Source organism: Hyla sarda, chromosome 1, assembly GCF_029499605.1.
Source record: "Hyla sarda isolate aHylSar1 chromosome 1, aHylSar1.hap1, whole genome shotgun sequence".
In the NCBI taxonomy this organism is placed as follows: domain Eukaryota; kingdom Metazoa; phylum Chordata; class Amphibia; order Anura; family Hylidae; genus Hyla; species Hyla sarda.
The window spans coordinates 497772241-497796342 of NC_079189.1; the positions used below are offsets into that span (position 1 = coordinate 497772241).

General features: G+C 41.7%; 1 protein-coding gene across 6 annotated transcripts in view; it reads left to right on the plus strand.

Moving 5' to 3' along the window:
• Positions 1–24102, plus strand: part of MCC (MCC regulator of WNT signaling pathway) — a 418752-nt gene that overhangs the window by 371799 nt on the left and 22851 nt on the right. For all 6 annotated transcript variants that reach the window (XM_056537453.1, XM_056537452.1, XM_056537454.1 and 3 more), the window contains 3 exons: positions 1995–2095; positions 2490–2673; positions 21480–21714. In XM_056537453.1, the coding sequence (XP_056393428.1) occupies positions 1995–2095; positions 2490–2673; positions 21480–21714 (520 nt within the window). The remainder of the gene's footprint in view (positions 1–1994; positions 2096–2489; positions 2674–21479; positions 21715–24102) is intronic.

Here is a 24102-nt window from a genome sequence, read left to right on the forward strand (position 1 = left end):
TCATATAAAAGCAGGACTAATGCGTTTAAGACGCCATGTCCTTAGTCATAGTCACCAAAATTGTACTTCCAGAGGAAGGCTTTCTATCAAGTAATGTGACTATACACAAATTGTCATTGTCACCCCTCAAGGTGAGCTCCAAAAAATTAACTCTTTCTTCTATGTCAGCAAGGACAGAAGAGAGTCATTTTGGTTGGAGTAGTATAGACACTTCTTCCCATCCCCCTACCCATACAGCAATAGGGTGATTCTCACTGGATGGTTTGAAAAGTTTTAAACTTAGGATAACGCCTTTAAAACTCCCTACTTGTGTCTAAAGCTCTACTTTTCTTAACATATAAGTGAAGTATTAAAAATCCACTCTGGGCAAAACAAATGTGGCTCATGGATGTTGTCCCAGTGAGTATACAAAACACTGTACTACATTAATTGCAAGAGCACGCTAATGACATGTTCTTCTAAATCTCTGGGGTTGTCCTAGTATATGGAAACACGACAAGTATGAGTTTATTTATAGTGACTTCATAGATTTTAGTGTCAAAATCCATATGTCCTGCTTTCCATATGCCCTATTACAGGACCGCCTAGAGCAACCTTTGGCACTGCAGATGTTTTGGACTACATCCCCATGATGATTTAGCAGCATTTTGGCTGTAAGAGCATCATGGGAGATGTAGTCCACAATATTTGCAGTGCCGAATGTTGCCTATTCTGCAGGTCTGCAGCTGTCCTTTAATCTGAATAGCAATACCATTTAGGTAAATTAAACTTATTTTCTGTAGCAGAAAACTCTGTAGCAAATCTATCTCATAGGACCATACCTTTATAGGACTCAACAGGACCTTTAATTCATCATGTGTCAGCTGCAATGTAATATGTCAGCTGAAATGTCAGTCTGAGTCGGCTAAAGTTATAATCAGTCGGGGTCTGAGTGTTCAAATCTCGAACACTTGTTAAAGTGACAGTGTCCATTTAAGTTTGAACACAACATGGCTAAAAGGAAAGATAGGCAGTTTAAATAAAAAAGAACTGTAAGGAGACAGGCTTGCATTAACAAACCTTCTTAGATTTTCAAATTTCCAAACAGTATTGTGATTTGAAATGCCGCTTGGAAATTCCAGTGTAGCAGAATCCCGTTGCTGTCAATGGTATTCCACTGCATAGTGCACGTTACGGAATATTGGCGGCTGAAATTCTACTGCCGAAAGAATGATCTTGCACATGGTCCTAGCACTGACTGCTTCAGTCAACACAGGCCGCTCTTGGAATCTCTACAGTATAAACCCTGCCTCATAATAACATAATATTTTTAGCAGGGGTTATTTGGTTAGGTTTTTATATTTTCACCATGTTTATGATGGAATAGCATTTTTCGGTAGTTGAAATTTCCACTCTGAGTTGCCATAGCCCCTCCACTATTTTAGATGTCATGTTGTCTGCCAGGAATCTCTACCACAAACTTAGTAACCTCTCTTTAGAAGCCTTGGATTAAGAGCACAGATGTTATTTACAGAGAATTTTTAATCTATTAATTTAACTTGTTTGTCATTTTTTTTTTTTTGCTTTTACCCTCAAGGTAAATTGTCATGGTCTCAGAATATTTCCATCTGTCTTTAAAGCATGTAGTAATCCAAGAACAAATTAATGTCACAGCTAGTATTTAAGTCCTGTTTGCCGAGATCTAAAGTTAGTGGTCTGTATCAGGGATTTAGTTTTTTATTTTATTTTTTGTCTCAGAAGAACAAGATATGCCGGCTAATCCTTTTCCTTATAGGCATTTTTCCTCTTGTGTCTGCTTTATTCTCCAGTTTAATCACAGATGCCACATAATACCAATCAACTTTTATAATACAGCAGAGATTTAAGGTCAGCAGTGGGTCAAAGAATTAATGCTACTTTTTGGGATGTCAAGATCCTCCTTGTCTGTCTTAATATGATGTACAGTAGCTGCTTTAAGATATTGATTTGGTATTTCCCTTTTTCCTATGGTTTAGTGAGCAGTGTATCGAGGCATATGAATTATTGCTGGCACTAGCAGAAAGCGAGCAGTCTCTCATTCTGGGACAGTTCAGAGCTGCCGGAGTTGGAACTGTAGGTAAGAATAAGTCTTCATCACAAACTGTGATTAATGTGCCCCAACATGTACCATCATTTTATAAGTCAAGTACACAACATTTGTGAGCCCAAAATTGGTATCTGTATGCCCTAAAAATATAGAGCCATAGCTATGATATGTTGCAACTTATGCTGCAATTGACTGGGTCCTTTTAATCACACTCCGGTATGAAAACATAGCACTTCTTGAAGGTTTTATACTCTTATAGTAACTTTCGTGTATCTTTCATTATTCACATCGCTAATTTGTCAGGTCTTCCTTTTTCCTTTTAATTTTGAATTAGTGTTTTTTTTTTTTTTAACATAACTTGTGATCCTCTGTTTACCATTATGGGGAAATTTACCTATTAGGTATTTTTGATTTCATGATGAAGCTGAGCAAACTGGGGATGAGAACATCACGCAGATGCTAAAGAGAGCACATGACTGCAGGAAAACTGCGGAGAATGCTGCAAAAGCTCTATTGATGAAGCTGGACGGCAGCTGTGGAGGTGCCTTTGCAGTCACTGGATGTAGCGTCCAACCCTGGGAAAGTCTGTCCTCAAATAGCCATACAAGGTAATATATAGGTTTATTAATTGTAGTATACACCTTTTCACAGCTAATCTGATTTTATGCTTGTATATGTATACATCTTTAATCTGTACTAGCTTGGCTGGGGGATATTTTTGTGAACTATTGCCCATTATGGCAAATTTTCCAGCAAGTTAGGATTTTTTTCTTGATCAGTTCAGCAAATTTACTTTTTTTTAAATAGCCCAAAAAAGGAACGGCCGTTATCTACCACCCTTGACAGACTTCATTTACTCCTGTGTAGAAATAGGCCAGTGATGCATGGACAGCACTATGCATCAACCCTATATCCAACCAGGGGTAGAATACCATCAATGTCCAGTCACAGGCATCCTAGTGAGATGGCTACATAGAAGCACTATATACTGTATATAATGCAGAATATACTGTATATAATGCACCATGAATCAGGTCAACAACAAAAATAATCAAAGCACCAGAAATCAAATGTAAAGCAAGATAATATCACAGAACTCACATAAAAATCATCCTGGCGTATCGTAACACAGAACAGCCAGACTCTAGCCTTTCACCTAAACATGTAGCCTGTAGGGCATTAGTGCAGTATATGGTCCCTACTCTGAGCCATGGGAGCCAACCCTAGTGTATCCAGCCAAGGTGCGTAAATAGTTTTTAACTCCTTGGGGACGAAAGGCGTATGCATACGCCATCGCGTCCCGTCACTTAAGGACGGAGGGCGTATCCATACGCCCTCTGCATTTCTGATCACTGCCGCTCGCCGGGTGGTGATCGGACCAGGATGCCTGCTGATATCTATCAGCAGGCATTCCGTGGCAATGCCTATGGGGGTCCTGAGACCCCCCCCCCCCCATATCGGCGATCGCAGCAAATTGCAGGTCAATTCAGACCTGCGATTTTCCGCGATCTGGGCAAACTGGGTCACTGGTGACCCGATCTCCCGGAAAATAAGACTGATCGGAGCTGTCAGAGACAGCTCCGACCAGCCTAAAGCATAGGAGCGTGGTGGCAGTGTTGCCACCCCCTCCTATCGCCTGCCATTGGTCGGTCAGGCTGACCACCAATGGCAGGAGGGGGGCGTGGGGGTTAGAGTTCATTTCCCCCCACTCTGCGCACCAATCGAAGTCTGTACAGAGCGGGGGGAACACGGGCGGCAAGGGGGGGGACATGGCCCAGCTTAACCGGACCTGCGGCGGCGGAGGAAGAGCGGCGGCCGGAAAGTGCGGCTGAGAAGGCTGCAGTGAAGATCGCGATAAGTGATCTTCACTGTGGCCTTCTAAAAGCTGCAGAACTACAACTCCCAACATGCCCACACAGCCAAAGGCTGTCTGGGCATGCTGGGAGTTGTAGTTTTGCAACATCTGGAGGGTCACAGTTTGGAGACCACTGTGTAGTGGTCTCTAAACTGTGGTCCTCCAGATGTTGCAAAACTACAACTCCCAGCATGCACTGACTGTCTGGGCATGCTGGGAGTTGTAGTTTTGCAACATCTGAAGTGGCACAGTTTGGAGACCACTATATGGTGGTCTCCAAACTGTAGCCCTCCAGATGTTGCAAAACTACAACTCCCATCATGCCCAGACAGTCAGGGATGCTGGGCGTGTAGTTCTGCAATATCTGGCCCTTCAGATGTTGCACAACTACAACTCCCAGCATGCCTGGACAGTCTGGGCATGCTTGGAGTTGTAGTTTTGCAACATCTGGAGGGCTACAGTTTGGAGGCCACTGTTCTTCCCCAGTTGTTGCATAACTACAACTCCTAGCATGCCCAGACTGTCCAGGCATGCTGGGAGTTGTAGTTCTGCAACATCTGAAGGGCCAGATATTGCAGAACTACACACCCAGCATCCCTGACAGTACGGGCATGCTGGGAATTGTAGTTTTGCAACAGCTGTAGGCACACTGGTTGGGAAACACTGAGCTAGAGTCTGTTTCCTAACTCAGTGATTCCAACCCGTGTGCCTCCAGCTGTTGCAAAACTACAACTCCCAGAGTGCACTGACAGACCGTACATGCTGGGAGTTGTAGTCTTGCAACAGCTGGAGGCACACGGGTTGGAATCACTGGGCTAGAGTCTGTTTTCTAACTCAGTGGTTCCCCACCATTGTGCCTACAGCTGTTGTAAAACTACAACTGCCAGCATGTACGGTCTGTCAGTGCATTCTGGGAGTTGTCATTTTGCCACAGCTGAAGGTTTGGGGTGCCCCCCCCCCCATGTGAATGTAATAAAAAGTAACACACTACACATACACCCCCTTACACGTCCCCCCCCCTCCAATAAAAATGAAAGACGTCTCATACGGCAGCGTCTCCTAAACGGCGCCTCCAGCTGTGGCAAAACCACAACTCCCAGTGTTGCCGGACAGCCATAGACTGTCCTGGCAGGCTGGGAGTCTTGCAACAGCTGGAGGCACCCTGTGGGAGACACTGCTGTAGGGTTTTGGTGGAGACAAGCCCCATCCTTGTGACCGGGTCCACCCCTACTGCAAATTCCTTATTCAGGCCTCAAATGTGCATGGCGCTCTCTCACTTCAGAGCCCTGTGGTATTTCAAGGCAACAGTTTAGGGCCACATATGGGGTATCTCCGTACTCGGGAGAAATTGCGTTACAAATTTTGGGGGGATTTTTCTCTCATTACCCTTTGTAGAAATAGTAAATTTGGGGGAAAAAACCTGCACTTTAGTGAAAATGTATTTTTTTCATTTACACATCCGAATTTAACGAAAAGTCGTCAAACACCTGTGGGCTGTTAAGGCTCACCGGACCCCTTGTTAAGTGCCTTGAGGGGTGTAGTTTCCAAAATAGTATGCCATGTGTTTTTTTTTTTTTTTTTTTTTTTTTTTTGCTGTTCTGGCACCATAGGGGCTTCCTAAATGCGACATGCCCCAAAAACCATTTCAGCAAAACTCACTCTCCTAAATCCCATTGTCGCTCCTTCCCTTCTGAGCCCTCTACTGCGCCCGCCGAACACTTGACATACACATATGAGGTATTTCCTTACTCGAGAGAAATCTGGTTACAATTTTTGGGGGGCTTTTTCTCCTTTTACCCCTTGTAAAATTTCAAAAACTGGGTCTACAAGAACATGCGAGTGTAAAAAATTAAGATTTTGAATTTTCTCCTTCACTTTGCTGCTATTCCTGTGAAACACCTAAAGGGTTAACAAACTTACTGAATGTCATTTTGAATACTTTGAGGGGTGCAGTTTTTATAATGGGGTAATTTATGAGGTATTTGTAATATGAAGGCCCTTCAAATCCACTTCAAACCTGAACTGGCCCCTAAAAAATTCCGATTTTGAAAATTTTGTGAAAAATTGGAAAATTTCTTCTGAACTTTGAAGCCCTCTGGTGTTTTCCAAAAGTAAAAACATCTCAACTTTATGATGTAAACATAAAGTAGACATATTGTATATGTGAATCAAAATATTATTTATTTAGAATGTTTATTTTCCTTACAAGCAGAGAGCTTCAAAGTTAGAAAAATGCTAAATTTTCAATTTTTTCATCAAATTTTGAGAGGCTTTTAAAAGCTTAAAGGGGTATTCCATGAAAAAACCTTTTATATATATATTTTTTTTTCATATCAACTGGCTCAAGAAAGTTAAACAGATTTGTAAATTACTTCTGTTAAAAAATCTTAATCCTACCAGTACTTATCAGCTTCTGAAGTTGAGTTGTTCTATTCTGTCTGACCACAGTGTTTTCTGCTGACACCTGTGTCTGTCTCTGGAACTGTCCAGAGTAGCAGCAAATCCCCATGGCAGACCTCTCCTGCTTCGGACAGTTTCTGAGACAGACAGAGGTGTCAGCAGAGAGCTCTGTTGTCAGACAGAAAAGAACAACTCCACTTCAGCAGCTGATAAGTACTGGTAGGATTAAGAATAGAAGTAATTTACAAATCTAATAAATAAATATATATCACCCACGCTGGAGGAAACTGTGGGCTATATCCTTGCTGCGTTACTCCTGTACACTTCCCTGTAAGGCGTACAAGTAGTGTATAATACAAAATTAGAAAAAATAGGAGTACGCGCTAGGAAAAATAGCTATAGTGAGATGAATTAAATGGAACCGTATCCTACCTTGCAATGAGTAGTGTGGTACTGAATTTTAGCAGCGGTCCTCTGGAATATGAGCACAACAGAGTTGTTTTAGCAAATAAGCGAGTGGTTATGATGAATAATAAAATGGATAATAGCAGTGCAAGTACCTATATTAGAATATGTGGCATAGTATTGGAGAATGTAATTGGATTGCGGCACTTTCTAGGAGTACAAGATAAGTCCTTCCACAGTGGGCCCGTTTGGAGGGTACTCCAGCGCTACAAATGGTAATAAAAAAAAGAGAGAGGTTCCTCCGGTTCAGGTAAAATAAAAGAGTTTCTAATAGAAATAGATACCTGATGTCCGTTGCTAGTCAGGGACGTCGCTTTTTTGGGGTGATGGTCCTCAAAACAGGGATAGCGGGAGAACGCTCCGGCCGGTAGCATCTCAACCTGCTTCCGTCCTCGTGGTAAGTGACTCGATGTTGTGAGTAACTGATAGTGACGTCACTATGGGGGCACGGAGAGTCCACAAAACTATTGACTCATTTCGAAAATTCGTTTCGGAAACGTTTCGATGCGTATCGCGACTAAGGAAATTCAAAAGTTTCCGAAACGCGTCGATCGTTTTGTGGACTCTCCGTGCCCCCATAGTGACGTCACTATCAGTTACTTAACGCACCATGACGTACATTTACGCTCCGCCGTGACCGTGAGCCCTGGACTATCAGCAGCAATCGTGCGGATGTCTGCCATTAACCCCTCAGATGCCGTGATCAATACAAGATCACAGCAACTGCGGCAGTGCCGTACTTTCAATGGATGATCAGATCGCCTGCAGCGCTGCTGCAGGGATCCAATCATCTGTAATGGCGGCCAGGGGTCCCCTCACCTGGCTCCGGCCGTCTCCTGGGGTCTTTTGCTCTGGTCTGAGATCGAGCAGAGCAGAAGATCGCCGATAATACCGATCAGTGCTATGCTATTAGCAATCAATGGAGACTATTAAAGTGTCAAAAAAAAGTGAAAAATCCCCTCCCCAATAAAAATTAAAATCATAAATTTTTCCCATTTTTCCCTCAAAATAACGTTAAAAAATAATAAACATATTTGGTATCGCCATGTGCGTAAAAGTCTGAACTATCAAAATATATTATTAACCCCTTAAGGACTCAGCCCATTTTGGCCTTAAGGACTCAGACAATTTAATTTTTACGTTTTCATTTTTTCCTCCTCGCCTTCTAAAAATCATAACTCTTTTATATTTTCATCCACAGACTAGTATGAGGACTTGTTTTTTGCGCGACCAGTTGTCCTTTGTAATGACATCACTCATTATATCATAAAATGTATGGCGCAACCAAAAAACACTATTTTTGTGGGGAAATTAAAACGAAAAACGCAATTTTGCTAATTTTGGAAGGTTTCGTTTTCACGCCGTACAATTTATGGTAAAAATGACATGTGTTCTTTATTCTGAGGGTCAATACGATTAAAATGATTATTAATTATTATATACTTTTCTATTATTGTTGCGCTTAAAAAAAATCACAAACTTTTTAACCAAATTAGTACGTTTATAATCCCTTTATTTTGATGACCTATAACTTTTTTATTTTTCCGTATAAGCGGCGGTATGGGGGCTCATTTTTTGCGCCATGATCTGTACTTTTTTTTGATACCACATTTGCATATAAAAAACTCTTAATACATTTTTTAGAATTTTTTTTAAAATAAAATGTATTAAAAAAGTAGGAATTTGGGACTTTTTAATTTTTTTTCGTTCACGCCGTTAACCGTACGGGATCAGTAACATTTTATTTTAATAGTTCGGAACTTAACGCAGGCGGCGATACCAAATATGTCTATAAAAAAAAAATTTACGCTTTTTGGGGGTAAAATAGGAAAATACGGACGTTTTACTTTTTTATTGGGGGAGGGGATTTTTCACTTTTTTTTTACTTTTACATTTTTTTTAATTTTTTTTTACACTTGAATAGTCCCCATAGGGGACTATTCATAGCAATACCATGATTGCTAATACTGATCTGTTCTATGTATAGGACATAGAACAGATCAGTATTATCGGTCATCTCCTGCTCTGGTCTGCTCGATCACAGACCAGAGCAGGAGACGCCGGGAGCCGGACGGAGGAAGGAGAGGGGACCTCCGTGCGGCGTTATGAATGATCGGATCCCCGCAGCAGCGCTGCGGGCGATCCGATCGTTCATTTAAATCGCGAACTGCCGCAGATGCCGGAATCTGTATTGATCCCGGCACCTGAGGGGTTAATGGCGGACGCCCGCGAGATCAGCTCCGATGCCCGCGGTTATGCTTAGGACGTAAATGTACGTCGTGGTGCGTTAAGTACCACCGCACCAGGACGTACATTTACGTCCTGCGTCCTTAAGGGGTTAATCATCCCATACGTTGAACGGTGTAAACGTTAAAAAAAAAAAAAAAAAAATTGCTGCTTTTTTTTTTTTTCGTTACTTTTTATAAATTTTGGGAATAAAACGTAAAATTTAAGCAAACTTGGTACTGATAAATACTACAGATCACGGTGCAAATAATGAGCCCTCATACCGCCGCTTATACGGAAAAATTTGAAAGTTATAGGTGGTCAAAATAGGGCAATTTCAAACATGCTAATTTTGTTAATAGTTTGAGATTGTTTTTAAAGCTGTACAATTATAAAAAGGCCCATAACATGGGAATCATTTTAATCGTATTGACCCACAGAGTAGAGAGAACCTGTCATTTTTACCGTAAAGTGTACAGCGTGAAAACAAAACCTTCCAAAATTTGCTAAATTACGGTTTTCTTTTAAATTTTCGCACATAAGTAATATTTTTTGGGGATGAAAATCTGTGGATGGAAATTTAAGAGTTAAAATTTTTGAAGGCGAGGAGGAAAAAACGAAAATTAAATTGGCCTGCTCCTTAAGGGGTTAAAGAGTTGCCGAATGTCCAATTTGTTAGAGGACAGGAGAAGTGCAATGGTTAAAGTCGAGGATAAATGAAGGTTTTCTTGAGATCTAATGCTGGATTCACAGAGATTAGGGAATAGATACTTGGAGGTGCCAGGTTAGAAAAGAGCATTTGTATGTCAAAAGAATTAATTTATACCGTAATCTCTAGGGCAATGGTCCAGTTTTGGAGGTAATGCAGTTTATTTTAAAAAAAATTAAAAAAAATGTAATGTTTGCATATATCATAGCATAATAGGTTTTTTTTCTGCATGTGTTTATCATAGCTTAATTCCACCTGCCCATTTGATAGGAAGTGTTGAGTAACTTTATTTTGAATTAGCTGGAATGGCTGGATAAGCAGAAACCTTCAGATAAGTGCTAGGCGGGTTGGAAATTGAGGTTGCACTAGTTCTTCTAAAGTTTTGCTTTATCATTTTATTCACATATTTTTTTTTTTTTTACTTTAGAGTTTACCTGTCTATTTAAAAACTTTTAACATGTCTACAGGTCATTTTTATTAATTAGTGTCTGAGAGTTCATACCCCAACCAATGACAAGAGTAAGCAGGCAGAAAGTTGCGCATCCATGCCCTTCTCTCCTTGGTTCTGTGTCTGTGAGACATGGACAGCCGCATAGACTTAAAGGAGTAGTCCAGTGGTGATTCAGTGGTGAGCAACTTATCCCCTATCCTAAGGATAGGGGATAAGTTGCAGATCGCGGGGGGTCCGACCGCTGGGGCCCCCTGCGATCTCCTGTACGGAGCCCCGACAGCCCGCTGGAAGGGGGCGTGTCGACCTCCGCACGAGGCGGCGGCCGACACGCCCCCTCAATACAACTCTATGGCAGAGCCGAAGCGCTGCCTTCACCAATCTCCGGCTCTGCCATAGAGATGTATTGAGGGGGCGTGTCGGCCGCCACCTCGTGCGGGGGTCGACACCCGCTATCTCGGCGGAGAGCCAGGGCCCCGTACAGAGAGATCGCAGGGGGCCCCAGCGGTCGGACCCCCCGCGATCTCAAACTTATCCCCTATCCTTAGGATAGGGGATAAGTTTTTCACCACTGGACTACCCCTTTAAGTTGTAAGTCCATCCAGGTCATGTGACACTGAACTGGGAGAGAACAAGCTAATCCCACACTTCTCCTGGCCCTTTTGCCATGTCTTCATTACACATGAATATTTTCTTCCTTTAAGGACAGGTAAGCTTTAAGTTGATACATTAGTGCTTGAATGTAAGGCGGTATACAAAATGTGAGGGACCAAGTAGTGAGGCAGATTATATTCATGTTCTGTTTAAGGAACCTTGTGGAGATAAAAGAAGAGATAGTTGCTATACATGTAGGACTTTGACAAAGCAAAACAATTAAAGTGCTAATTGTTGCCTTATACCGTATTTATCGGGGTATACCATGCACCGGCCTATAACACGCACCCTCATTTTACCAAGGATATTTGGGTAAAAAAAGTTTTTTACCCAAATATCCTTGGTAAAATGAGGGTGCGTGTGTATGCATGTGTATACCCCGATACACTGTTTCTGACCCCGCAGAAGCCCCCAGAAAAGTCAGGGGGAGAGAGGCGTCGCTGCCCGCTTCTCTCCCCCTGCCTTTCCTGGGGTCTAGAGTCCTGCTGCCGCCGCTTCTCTCCCCCTGGCTATCGGCGCCGCTGCCCCATTGCCTCCCCAATTCCCTCAATGCATTGAGGGGCGGGACATCCCTGAAGAACAGGGATGCTGCAGGAGAGATCACGGGGGTCCCCAGCAGCGGGATAGGGGATAAGATGTCTAGGGGTGGAGTACCCCTTTAAGGGTCTATTCACACATAAAGTATCCGGCGCAGATTTGATGTGCACGATTTTAAGCTGTATTCAGTCATTCAGTTTACATTGAAATCTGCAGATTAAAATCCTCTGCATTAAAATGATGTGCATAAAATCTGCACAGGATACTGTACGTGTATATAGCCTCTAAAGGGAAACTGACAGGATATGCACCAGACACTAAATCCAATACACTTGGTTATAGTGAGGGTGAACCTGAGTGAAATTATATTACATCAAAATTTGGTCCTGTTTGCTGCGCGATGCCCACTCATCTTCTGGATATTCATAATTCTTCACTCTCATATCCTAGTGAAGTAAGGGTGAAGAAAAAAGTTGAGCAGGCATAGTGCGGCAAACAAGTCGGAGGCAGGGAAACTCTGCAAGCTGCCTTCCGCCTCCATTGCGCACAAGACTGACTTTGCATGCTAGCAACTGGGGCAACATTTAACCTCGCTGGCGGTATGATTCTTTCTGGAAATTTGTACCAAAAGCGGTACAATTTTTTGCACTGAATTTCACATCTCCCCCCGCCCATTTCACATCTCCCCCATCACATTTCCCCTCCCTTGTCACATTCCCCCTCTCCCTTGTCACATCCCCCTGTCACATTCTCCCCCCTCCTTGTCACATTCTTCCCCCCTTGTCACATTCCCCCCCTTGTCACATTCCCCCCCTTGTCACATTCCCCCTCCCCTGTCACATTCCCCCTCCCCTGTCACATTCCCCCCTCTTGTCACTTTCCCCCCTCTTGTCACTTTCCCCCCTCTTGTCACTTTCCCCCCTCTTGTCACATTCCCCCCTCTTGTCACATTCCCCCCTCTTGTCACATTCCCCCCCCCCCTTGTCACATTCTCCCCCTTCATGTCACATTCTCCCCCTTCATGTCACATTCTCCCCCTCCCCTGTCACATTCCCCCCCCTTGTCACATTCCCCCCCCTTGTCACATTCCCCCCTTGTCACATTCCCCCCCTGTCACATTCCCCCCCTGTCACATTCCCCCCCTGTCACATTCCCCCCCTGTCACATTCCCCCCCTGTCACATTCCCCCCCTGTCACATTCCCCCCTTTGTCACATTCTTCCCCCCCATTGTCACCTTGTTCTGCAGCAGCATACACTAGGTTTGCCGGGCAGATTTCAAACCTAGTGTATTTGCTGCAGAACAAGCCCTTTCCCCTTCAGCCAATCACAGGCTTTACACCACTGCGGCCTGTGATTGGCTGAAAAGTGAAAGGTCCTGTAAGATGAATAGAGCAGGGACCAGAGCGCACGGAGGGGAACGACATCTGCAGGGACCGGGACTAGGTGAGCAAAAGGTTTTTTTATTTTACTACTTTTTCCTTTTACATTTAGCTCAGTGTTTTTCTAACAGGGTGCCTCCAGCTGTTGTGAAACTACTACTCCCAGCATGCCCGGACAGCCTTTGACTGTTTGGGCATGCTGAGAGTTGTAGTTTTGCAACAGCTGGAGGCCCCCTGGTAGGGAAACACTGACTTATAGTATTTTTCTTTACCTGCTCTGGCTGGCCCCCGCAACGGGAGCCGACCAGAGCAGATAATCGCATGTTTTCCCGGGGGCCGCATCGCTATATCGCATTGCTTTTGCGATATATCGTGCAGCCCGGCCGGGAACTCTGTAATTCTACCCCGAGCGTGACTCGGGGTTACCGATCCTGGCAGGGAAAATTAACCCCGAGTCACGCTCGGGATAACCTCTCAGGAGGTTAAATTGTCTCTCCAAACCTGTAAAATTGTATAATTTACAGAAAATCCAATATAATACTGTATCTCTGAAACAGATCAAAAACAATACTGACTTATTGAATTTGCTTTTGACAGCCACTGATTACATTTTAGGAAAGTGTTCTCAGGAAGGATTAGGGTTCAGAGGCCTTTTGGTTGATTAATCTTGTCTATGGCATAGTGGTTCACATTTACGTATGTACTATGGGTTGCATAGGGAACCCAGAATCACTAGTGTGTCAATGTCAATATTGTGAAAGTGGTAACTTCTGGTGAATTGTAAAATGTTTATAGCATTCTGTAACACACTGCCCATCGGGGCAGATAAAAGTTGCTTATTTTTATTATGTATTATGTAGTAAATGTATTGAAATGATAGAATGATAGTTGATGATGCTTCCCCGGATACAGAAATATTGTAATTATTCAAGCTATTGTGTAATTCCTCAGAAGGCAGATTTAGTCCTATATTATTTGAAAGGTTTGTGGGGAAAAAAAATTCCTGCAAATTTGATTATTAACATTTCATATTGCCAGCTTCATGCCACATGGGAGGATTACACTGCCTCTTTGTTAATAGTGCAGAGGATGCTGATTAATGCTTGAGAACCAGTGCAACTTAATACAAGACATGATGGGATGTTATTCCCTGGCTGATAACTGAGATCATTCAACATTCCAGGCAGACATGTTAATGGATGACCTAACCCTCAACCGGCAGTCCTCCAGAGATCCATCAGGCTGTTTTCTAATGCAGAGCATATAGAGAAATATAGGCTGTTCTCGTAACCCCTTCATAACCAGCACAGTCTTCTTGGTATTATATTGCAATTCCTTTTTGAATGCAATATAATATCTCAGTATGTGTTAATGTCATGGTGCATGACATAACATATACATTGTCCTCTACTACTGACCCTTCAGGAGCCTGTGATATTTGTAAGGCACTTGTCCTGTGCAATGTATACAGAATGTACACTTCATAGTAATCTACAATGGCAGCAACTGCATTGAATCTGAATCTTATATTAACATACCCAATTTCCTAGTTTATTGAGTGAAGCCTCACCTTGGGGAGTTATTCTCTTATCTAGATATATTATCAGAGTTGCTTCCTTTTATAAATGTATGCTATTTTGATGACAAAACAGGGTAGCTGTGGAAACTCAAATTCCCTGTAGCTTTCCTAAAGTAACAAGCTGTTCATTTCATACTGTGTTTCTTAATGTTCCTTAAACAAGTGCCCCAAACTCAGACCAATTTTGTCAAAGTATCCAAAGGGTATGAGCATACACTGTGCTACCTATTAAAAGCACAGCAAGAATATACTAAAGGTAACCCTAGAGAGATGGCATTATAACCCTCACAGGTTTAGAACCTAGGTCTAATACCATAGTCAGAATGCAGACTGCTATTAATATCAGTCTGTGTTTTGCTGACAGAATCATGAATATTTACAAAGGTGTATGTGATGTTAAATGCTATGGACACCGCTTAAAAATCTGTTTTGCTATGTACTTGTGGTGCAAAAACACTTTCTCCGTAGGTCTATATTTAAGAACGCTGCTTGGTTTCTCTTTTACAGCCTTTACAATTTGTTGTGAGCTCTGCTTTCTCTCTGTATTTGTACACATGTGATTCCCCCATGCAAAATTGTGTTTTACATATGTGAAACCTGTGTGAGCTGTGCCCCCCAAGAGTTCTTTCCCCTGTCCACAATCTGAGCTAGTGTGTAACTCACTCACCCTCCCTGCTGCTATCTATGCAGAAAGTCCACCTTATGGATTTGTCTTTTCAAACAGCTAAATGATAAGACATTTCTAATAAAAACTATTTGAAGACAAAAAAAATACCAAAATATAGGAGTTATACCTTTATTGTCTTCCAGAAATAAAATACAGTATATTTGCAAGCTTGTTGACCACAGAGGAACCTTCGTCAGTAAGTTAGCAAATGAGAAAAGTGTACAACATTTAAGAGAAATTGCACTGCAGTAAAAGTTGCCATGCACATCAAATTACAGTATGCTGAACCCATCTTTTCGAAAAGACAACTATATGATGTGTGTTAAATGTTCAGCTAATGTTCCTTTCTTCAGCTATCATGGAGAAAAAGTATCTGGCATGTTGAGATTAAATGGGTAATACACCATAAGGTGATTTTAGTACGTACCTGCCAGACAGTAATGGACATGCTTAGGAAGGATCTGCACTTGTCTTGGGGCTAAATGGCTATGTTGTGAGATTATCATACAGCGGAGACTATCTTTTTGTGAACTGGCTATTTCCTGTTTGAGTGTGTTCCCTTAAACTACAAATCCCATAATTCCTTGTTTGTAAGTGTGAGGTCACTTTTCTCCTTCCCACACATCAGCCACCCCACCAATTGAAACACACCTTCAATGTAATAGACCAGTTCTTTCTGACCAGGGTGCCTCCACCTGTTGCTAAAACAGAATGAACTTCCTCCCACCCAGTGTCTCTTAATTGTGAACTGAGCATTTATGTTTATAAGGAAGTATGGTTCGACTATTGGAGCTGTATGGCCATTTTGGCCATGTTTCATAAAGGTTATGCACCATTGTCACAAGCCAAAACAAAGGGATTGAAGATCTGGGGTAGGGTTTGATCCATGGGCGTGAAGAGTGCCCATGTAAAATGTATTAAATCCAGTCACCAACATAAGGACTTAATTTATCATCTCTCCCTTTTTAACATTTCCTTTTAGTATTAAGACATTTAAATCTGTGGTACTATATCCTGGTCAGATCTAAGACCTCAGGATCTTATATCCTACACAAGAATTTCACTATTCAATTGTGATGCCACCCAAGAACATACACAATTGCTATTACTTGACGTATTTAAGGTTTTCCTATGCAGCTGGGTTTGTGTTGCTCAAGCATTCATGAGATGCACTGTGCTCTTACTATAAGCAATTCATATCAATGGTGACAGGCACTCTATTTTTATGAAGATCAAGTGGCTGTCACAAGTATTTCTATTTTATTTGCATCACTGAATAATAATGCAATCCTATTTTATGGTCCTCACCTGTAACGTGTGCCGTAAAGGATGACACATAGTCTAGGAATTTCTACAGGTTTGCAAACCTGGAGAGAAGGTTCATGCATCCTTTATGATGTCCATGGTATCTGTGTTTCTCTTACCTTTCTCTGTTCTAAGCAGAGATACTACTAGTGTCACATAATTTCATTCAGCTTGTTCCTGTGTGTAGAACTTAATGTTTGTTTATATTATTTTAATGTCTTTTCACCAGAAATATCTGACAGCAATGACAAAAAATATAATAGCCAGAATGTAATAGCCCATGTTTGTTTCTATTGGAAATATTCAATTTTATCAGCAAATGCAGAAAATAACTATTGTCAGAAGCACCGTTGTAAAACCCTTCCACAAACAGACATTCACTGTGGCAAATACTGTTTGTTTATTGAGGCCAATATCATATTTTTAGCTTAGTTTGTTTTTTGCCTGTATCATGCTCACTCACCATCACTAGTCCTACAGCGCCATCTGTTTTATCCCAGCACAGCTGCATCCATGTATTTCTTTAATGGAACTGTGTTGTGTGACCAGCATTCAGACCACTGCATGTAATGTGAACCGACACCAACCCACATATGACTCTCAGCAGTTTAGGCTGCCTACTGGAGTCTAGCCAGGTGATCTCTTTAGGAGAAGTGTTGTGATGCGACTCTGACCCCTCTCTGTGCAATCTATGGGAAATGTATGCAGCAGTAGAAAATCATTTCACTGATATAATTGGAATCAGTATGGCTGAAAACCCATGCTTGCCACATCAGCTTAAGCGGGTAAGCACAAAGCATACAGAAGAACCTCTACATAATTCTCTAATAATAGCCTATGCTGCACTATAGAAGCGAAAACATTTTTTTCCTGGGGTGCTTCTTTAAGATCTGAGTGGAAGCCTGATATTCTGAATGAGTATCTAAGGAGAGTAACAACAGCCAGAGTGAACATATAGTAGACAAAACCGATATCCCACAGGTAGCGTAACCATTCTGCTGATCTATGCTCCAAAAGTATGCTGGTTGGCAAGGTATGGCATATCCAGCAGTGAAGGCGTTAGATAGCAGAGGTCTGCATGTCACAGTATACAATTATATTCTCCTCTGTGATTCAGGGTTTTGTTAATTCTATTCTCTGCATGCTTTTTATGCTCTTCTTGTCGACAGATTGACAGCCATTGGCCTAGCTCGGAGCGGAGCAGAAGTTGCTTTTTTGCAGCCTTGTGTCAGGGGGCTGTGCTGGCATCTGTGGGAGGGCATGGTTCTCTGTTGACAATATAATAATCAGTGCAGGAAACCGTTTCCAAAATTCAGGATGGGATTCTTCTAAATTCTGCAAAAGTGAACATCAGTCTGCCCCTTGGTTCATATTTTTGGGTAGTGGTACAATGTTCAGCATTTATTTCTGTAATTATGACATTGTTGACATAACAGGCGGCAGGAATAGATTAGAATTAAGCGGTTTATAGACAGCATGTGGAAGATATACTGGATTAGCTGGTGCATGGGACTATGTTGTTTAGTGGAAGAAAGGTGCAAAAGACAGATAACAATGTATCCAGGTAATGTGATAAGCATCCTTACAACTGTGAAGGTTACTGTGCTGGTGGGTAAAGAACAACAGGAAAGTGGTGAGTAACACTAACTGGGATGAATTATTACTGTATATGCAGCTATAAATTAATAATAGAAAATTCCAGTCTATCAAATCAGAGCAGACATTTATTATAGCTGGACAATGACATACTGTCAGCACCTGAAATGAAGGTGGGTGTTCTTAATATTTTTGGATGCCCACGAACGAGGTCCTCGAACTATTTTGGACCAGTGACAGTATGTCATTGATCAGCTATAATGACTGTCTGTTCTGAAGTGTTCTCACTTTTCCTTTTTGAGGTAAATCTTTTTGGCTCCCAATAGTGTTGTACAGGGCACCTTACAGTAGTAGCAGATGCTTGGTTACAGTCACTTATTCTATTGTGGTTCTTCTGCATCGTTGTGAAAATTTTAGGAATATGGTGAAACTAAATTGTGTGTATTATATCATATCTGCTCTTCTACACTTTTTTGTAGCTTAGTTATTTCTGCTCTGTGTCATTTTGCTTGTCCTGTAGAGAAAACGCTGACAGTGCTTGGTGTTTTACAGCGACACATCTGCAGTTCTTTTTCTCGGGAATGGTCAGTCTGTCTAGTATTCACACACCGTACTGACATTGCAACACATTTAAAATGTTCAGCAGTTTTATGGATTGTAGTCAGCAAACTTTATATTAAAAGTTCCACTGTGCAGAAGTTTTCTCTGTGCGTGTGCTAAGGGAAAAAAGCTTCCTTTTGTAAATTTACATTTGGAAGTCCTTCAGGCTGAATATTTTTTTAAGGTTCCTGTTTGCCATGCAACACCTAAATAATGACCCATGTACATACACTGCAGAACCCTGTGCTGGAGCCTATACTGCTCCTTTAGAATAGAGTTCTATAATCATACAAATTTGGTAGTCCTTGTAGGGAAAAAATACCTCAGTATACCTGTATGTGGCATCCAAAAGAGCATTCCGCAGTGTTACTTTCTGTGTGAACTTTGATTTATTTTTACTTACATTTTTTTCTTTATAAATGCATATAATATTTTTATTACATGGAAGACTGATTACTGGTCATGCTAGTCTACCCGTATATTTCCATCCTTATTTTTTATCTTAGGATAGATATATGTTTATCTCTGGCAGGCTTAAATTCACTTACTGTGGATTTTCCAACCACAACAGCTGGAATTGCATCCTAAGCATCTACTATTCTTTAAGTAAAATATTTTGCCATGTTGCTTCTGATTTCTCCTCCAACTAACCTCAGCTTGTGCCCCCTTGTTTCTTATTAAAACCATTTCCCTCCTGAACCTAATTTAACACTTTTACGTATTTAAAGATTCCGATCAGGTCCCTCCTTTTTCCTTCTTTCTTCTGGACTGTACAGATTTAGCTCTTTAAAGTGTCCTTGTCATTTGCACAAATACACATCAAAAGTTATGATTGATCAGGGTCTGGGTGTTCAGATGCCCACCAACCATTAGAAAAGGCAGGGTGCAAAGCGATCTCCATCTAACTGCAGTAGACAGGCCTCATACACTTACAATAGAGTGCATCTCCTGCAGTGAGATGGAAATTGCAGCAAGCCAGGGAGAGAAGCCAAATACTTCTCCCAGATTGGTCGGGTCTAGGTGTGTTGAGACCCCCACCACTCATTAGAACATTTAAATTGTTTTAAATGTCTGTGACACAAATGACACAGACAGTTTCAAGAGGGCCTGCAGCCTCCCCAAACGTATTGAGTGTTTAAAATCTTGTAATAGATTACAGTACCGCCAATGGCCATTATAGGTCTATACTGTAACCTCTAATGGCTGCTAAGACACAGAATCTTTGCTGAATCTGCTTGTATGCCAGCTCTACAGAGCACAGTCATGTGGGTAGCAAATGATGATAAGATACACACAATAACACTGGGATCTGTCATATGGATTCTAATGGCTGCTTCCAAACCTTTTCATATTTCACTTATAAACATACTAGTGTCAAAAAGATAAAGTTTATTAAAACAAGTAGGCAGTGCACATAGACTGTACAGTGCGCACGCAGGCGCATAGCAAAAAGATTTGAACATCAGTGCGTTAGCAATCCGGAATACACCTGAGGACCAATAATAACACAAGCAAACTTTTTGCTACTGAACTGAGTTAGAACTAGAACTAGTCCGATTAAAGACACATTAGGAGGGACGGGTAAGGGGGAGGGAGAGGAATAGTAGGGCAACATCAGAGCTGCAGGCCACCTAAGTGGATTAAAGTCAATCTCGACTGAAGGCAAGACCGGTCCTCTGACTCCCGCCGAACGGGATAGACACAGGCCTGGTGAGCATGCTAAACTAAGTGTAACACCGCAGTATGGGAGGGAGGGTGTCATTGTATGTGTGTTATATATTGGCCCAGGGGAATCGGGGGAGGGGGGGGGGCGAATAATGGCACAAGGGGATTAAGATGGAGGGGGGATAAAGGCAAATGGGGATTAAGATGGAGGGGGGAATAATGGCACAAGGGGATTAAGTATTGCATTAGAAAGGTAAGCACACGCCATTATGAAATTAAGTACTTTTATGAATTACTTTGTCCACGGGTACCCCTCGTATGCAAGTTCCGCGCAATGGGTACCCGCAGACATACTTTCACCCTTTGGGGGTACAGTCGTGAAAACGATTGAGAACCACTGCTAGATACACATAGAGACCAGTCAATCAAGGTTGGCAGGCCACTGCCTTTATGACTAGTTGCCCTATTCCTGATAAACCTTAAACCTATAATTTCTCTGAAATGCCATAGATTTTCAGAGTAAGTGATAATTTAACTATCTTTGAGCAGAGTCTGTCTGTGTAATGTTACCTGTTCGGGCAGCATGAAATAAATGACAGGTTCCCTTCAGCCATTTCTACTTTAATGCTTTGCCATCTTCTGCCTAATTTTATACAAAATTCTGGTAGCTTCTCTTCTGGTTTCCTTATACCTCTTATAGGCAGACCTCTTTTACTGTAGTACTTATTTTATTTTTATCATCAATGTTTTTATTGAAAGATAACAATGTTAATACAGCCAGTAAACGAGCGTTGTTACATCCGATGCACTTCATGTTATCATGGCAAAAACTGGTAATACAACAATAGGAGGGGTATAAATGTGTGGGGGGAGGGGGGAGACATGAAAAGTGGTAAATATAGGCATTCATAAATTATCATGAACTCTGGTGAGCACAAGTGGGAAGATTGATAGAGAAGACTATAAAGACTCCAAAACGATACATCAAATATCAAGACGTGCACGAGTAGAATACAGGTCCTAACATTCCATACGAGTGAACAAAGAATATATACTGTAGTACTTATTTTTTATACTAAACAATTATGATTTTTTTTTTTATCCTTTTATTTTTAGTAGATTGTTGGACATATTGTCCAGTTGCCTTTTAAGAAGCCTTGTTAATAGTGTCCACTGGGTGCCTGCTCCTGTGCCTGCTCTTGTTACAATTACCATTTTTTTAAATCCAATACTTTAGTTGCATTATATGTTGTGTCGATGGTTTTAATTGTAACTATTGAGACTCACCATATCTTACACTCTCTCTTGTCTTTCATTCACTTCTTCAGCACCACAAGTTCTACAGCCAGTAGCTGTGACACAGAGTTTACAAAAGAGGATGAGCAGAGGTTGAAGGATTACATTCAGCAGCTGAAGAATGATCGGGCTGCAGTTAAACTCACAATGCTGGAACTGGAGAGCATCCATATTGATCCTTTGAGCTATGATGTAAAGCCACGGGGAGACAGCCAGAGACTAGATTTGGAAAATGCTGTCTTGATGCAAGAGCTTATGGCCATGAAGGTAACATAAACTATTAATTTTTTTTACTGGTACAGTTTTGCTATTAAATTAATAGTTATGACTGTTTTAATAATGGGTGTGTATATATATATATATATGTGTGTGTGTGTGTGTGTGTGTATATATATATATATATGTATATATATATATATATATATAGCACAAACCTATTCCACAGCACATTACAGTAAGGAGGGTCCATGGACAGAGAAAATAAGACCATTCAGGCAACAGGAGTTAGAGCTTACAATCTATGAAGAAATAGGGGGAAATAAAAGGTAAAAGTGCTTCTTCAATACAATGGTTTAGCCACCATTCTTAAATACAATTTAGAGTAATGCACAAAAATACAAGTTTATATGATCAGTGGCAGAGGAAAGAGATGTTGGGAGGTGCAGCACTGTTAAGAGCTTTATGGATGAGAGTAATGCATTTAACCCCTTAAGGACCAATACAAATAAACCTGTACGCCCCTGAAAGACCAGGCCTGTTTTTTCAAATCGGGGATGTCTGTCTTTATTAGAGAATAACTCTGGTAACGTTTAGCCAATCACGATAATTCTGACATTGTTTTTTTGTCACAAGTTGTCCGTCGTGTACATAGTAAAAGTAAGCCGATATCATTTGTAGTTTTTTTTTACAATGTAAAAAATCATGAAATTTTTACAAAAAATTACGATTTTTTGCTATTTTAACACTAATAGGTTGCATATATTTATACATACTGACCAAATAGTTTATGAAACTTATACTTTGAGATGTCTACTTTATTTTGACGTCATTTTTTTGTTTTTCATTAACATTTTAAATTAGTTAGAAGCCTAACAATTTAACTTGAAATTTAGAAAATTTGAAAAGTACATCTTTTTTTGTGTGCTATGCAAGGTTTGCAGAAATTAAAAGGTAGTAGAACATAGGAACCCCCCCCCCCCCCCCAAATGACCCCATTTTAAAATCTAGACCCCTAAAGGTATTTGCTAGGGGGTACAGTGAGTATTTTAACACCATAGCTTTTTGGCAGCAATTATTACAAAGTCAGTGTTAAAAATTCGAAATTTGCAATTTTTCACAAATGCATCATTTGGGGGGGGGCATATTTTTTGTACATCACTTCTGATATTGAAAGAAATGCACCCTATATTTTATTTAGCTGCTTTTCCCATGTTCGGAAATACCCCCGCTTTGGCCATATATGGTTCCTTGGCCGCGTGGTAGGACTCAGAAGGAGAGGAGCGCCATTTGGCTTTCAGGGCAGAACAGTACCCCCACCCCCACAAGTGACCCCATTTATATACCGCACCCCTACAAGTGAAACCATTTATATACCGCACCCCTAGAAGTTATTGGCTGGACCAGGGACCTCTCTGATTGGTCCTTGGTCGGCTGGCAGTATAACGCCTCTGTCTGTGACAGTTAAGGCTCCTGATGGATATATCCGCCATGTTGTGGGAATAAGCACCCGCTCATGGCGAATATATCCATCACTGCTGCGGCTGGGTAGCTCAGTGTGTCCGCTCATGACTGCTGGCGGGAAATCCGCCGCTATGAGTGGACACACAAAGCTACTCAGCCACAGCAGGGAGCTCATTACCGTGACTGCTGCATAATGTGTAGGATCACATGGTGGACATCCGCAGCATATTACATGCTGCGGATGTCCGCCAATGCGATCCTACACATTATGCATTTTTTTATTAGATTCATTTAATAAATGTATTTTTAATATATATTTATTTATTTTTATTTATTTTTTTACACTTTTATTACATTTATTTTTTTTATTTTTACACTTTTATTTTATTTATTTATTTTTACACTTTTTAATGCTTTGGAGTACTTAGTATTTCAAAGCATTGCAGTTATATGCTGCCTGCCAGTTTTCACTAGCAGGCAGCATATCAGGACGTGCCTCTGGCACGTCCTACAGGCAATACCCATGGCAGACCTGGGGGTCTTTGTAGGACCCCCGGCTGCCCAGGTATGCAGCAGCACCCCGCGATGCTCCGGGGTGCTGCAGGAGAGACAGAGGGAGCCCCCTCCCTCTGTCAGAACTCCTTACAGCGCGCGGTCTCTTCTGACCGTGGCTGTAAGGGTTAAACTGTTGGGAATGAAGTGAACTTCACTCCCGGCAGTGCGGCCACACACAGCACCCCGCGATCACGCTGCGGGGTGCTGCAGGAGAGACAGAGGGAGCCCCCTCCCTCTGTCAGGACTCCTTACAGCACGCGGTAACTTCTGACCGCGGCTGTAAGGGTTAAACTGTCGGGAGTGAAGTGAACTTCACTCCCGGCAGTGTGGCAGGTCCCGGCCAGCCGCGGCCACACACAGCACCCCGCGATCGCGATGCGGGGTGCTGCAGAGGAGACAGAGGGAGCTCCCTCCCTCTGT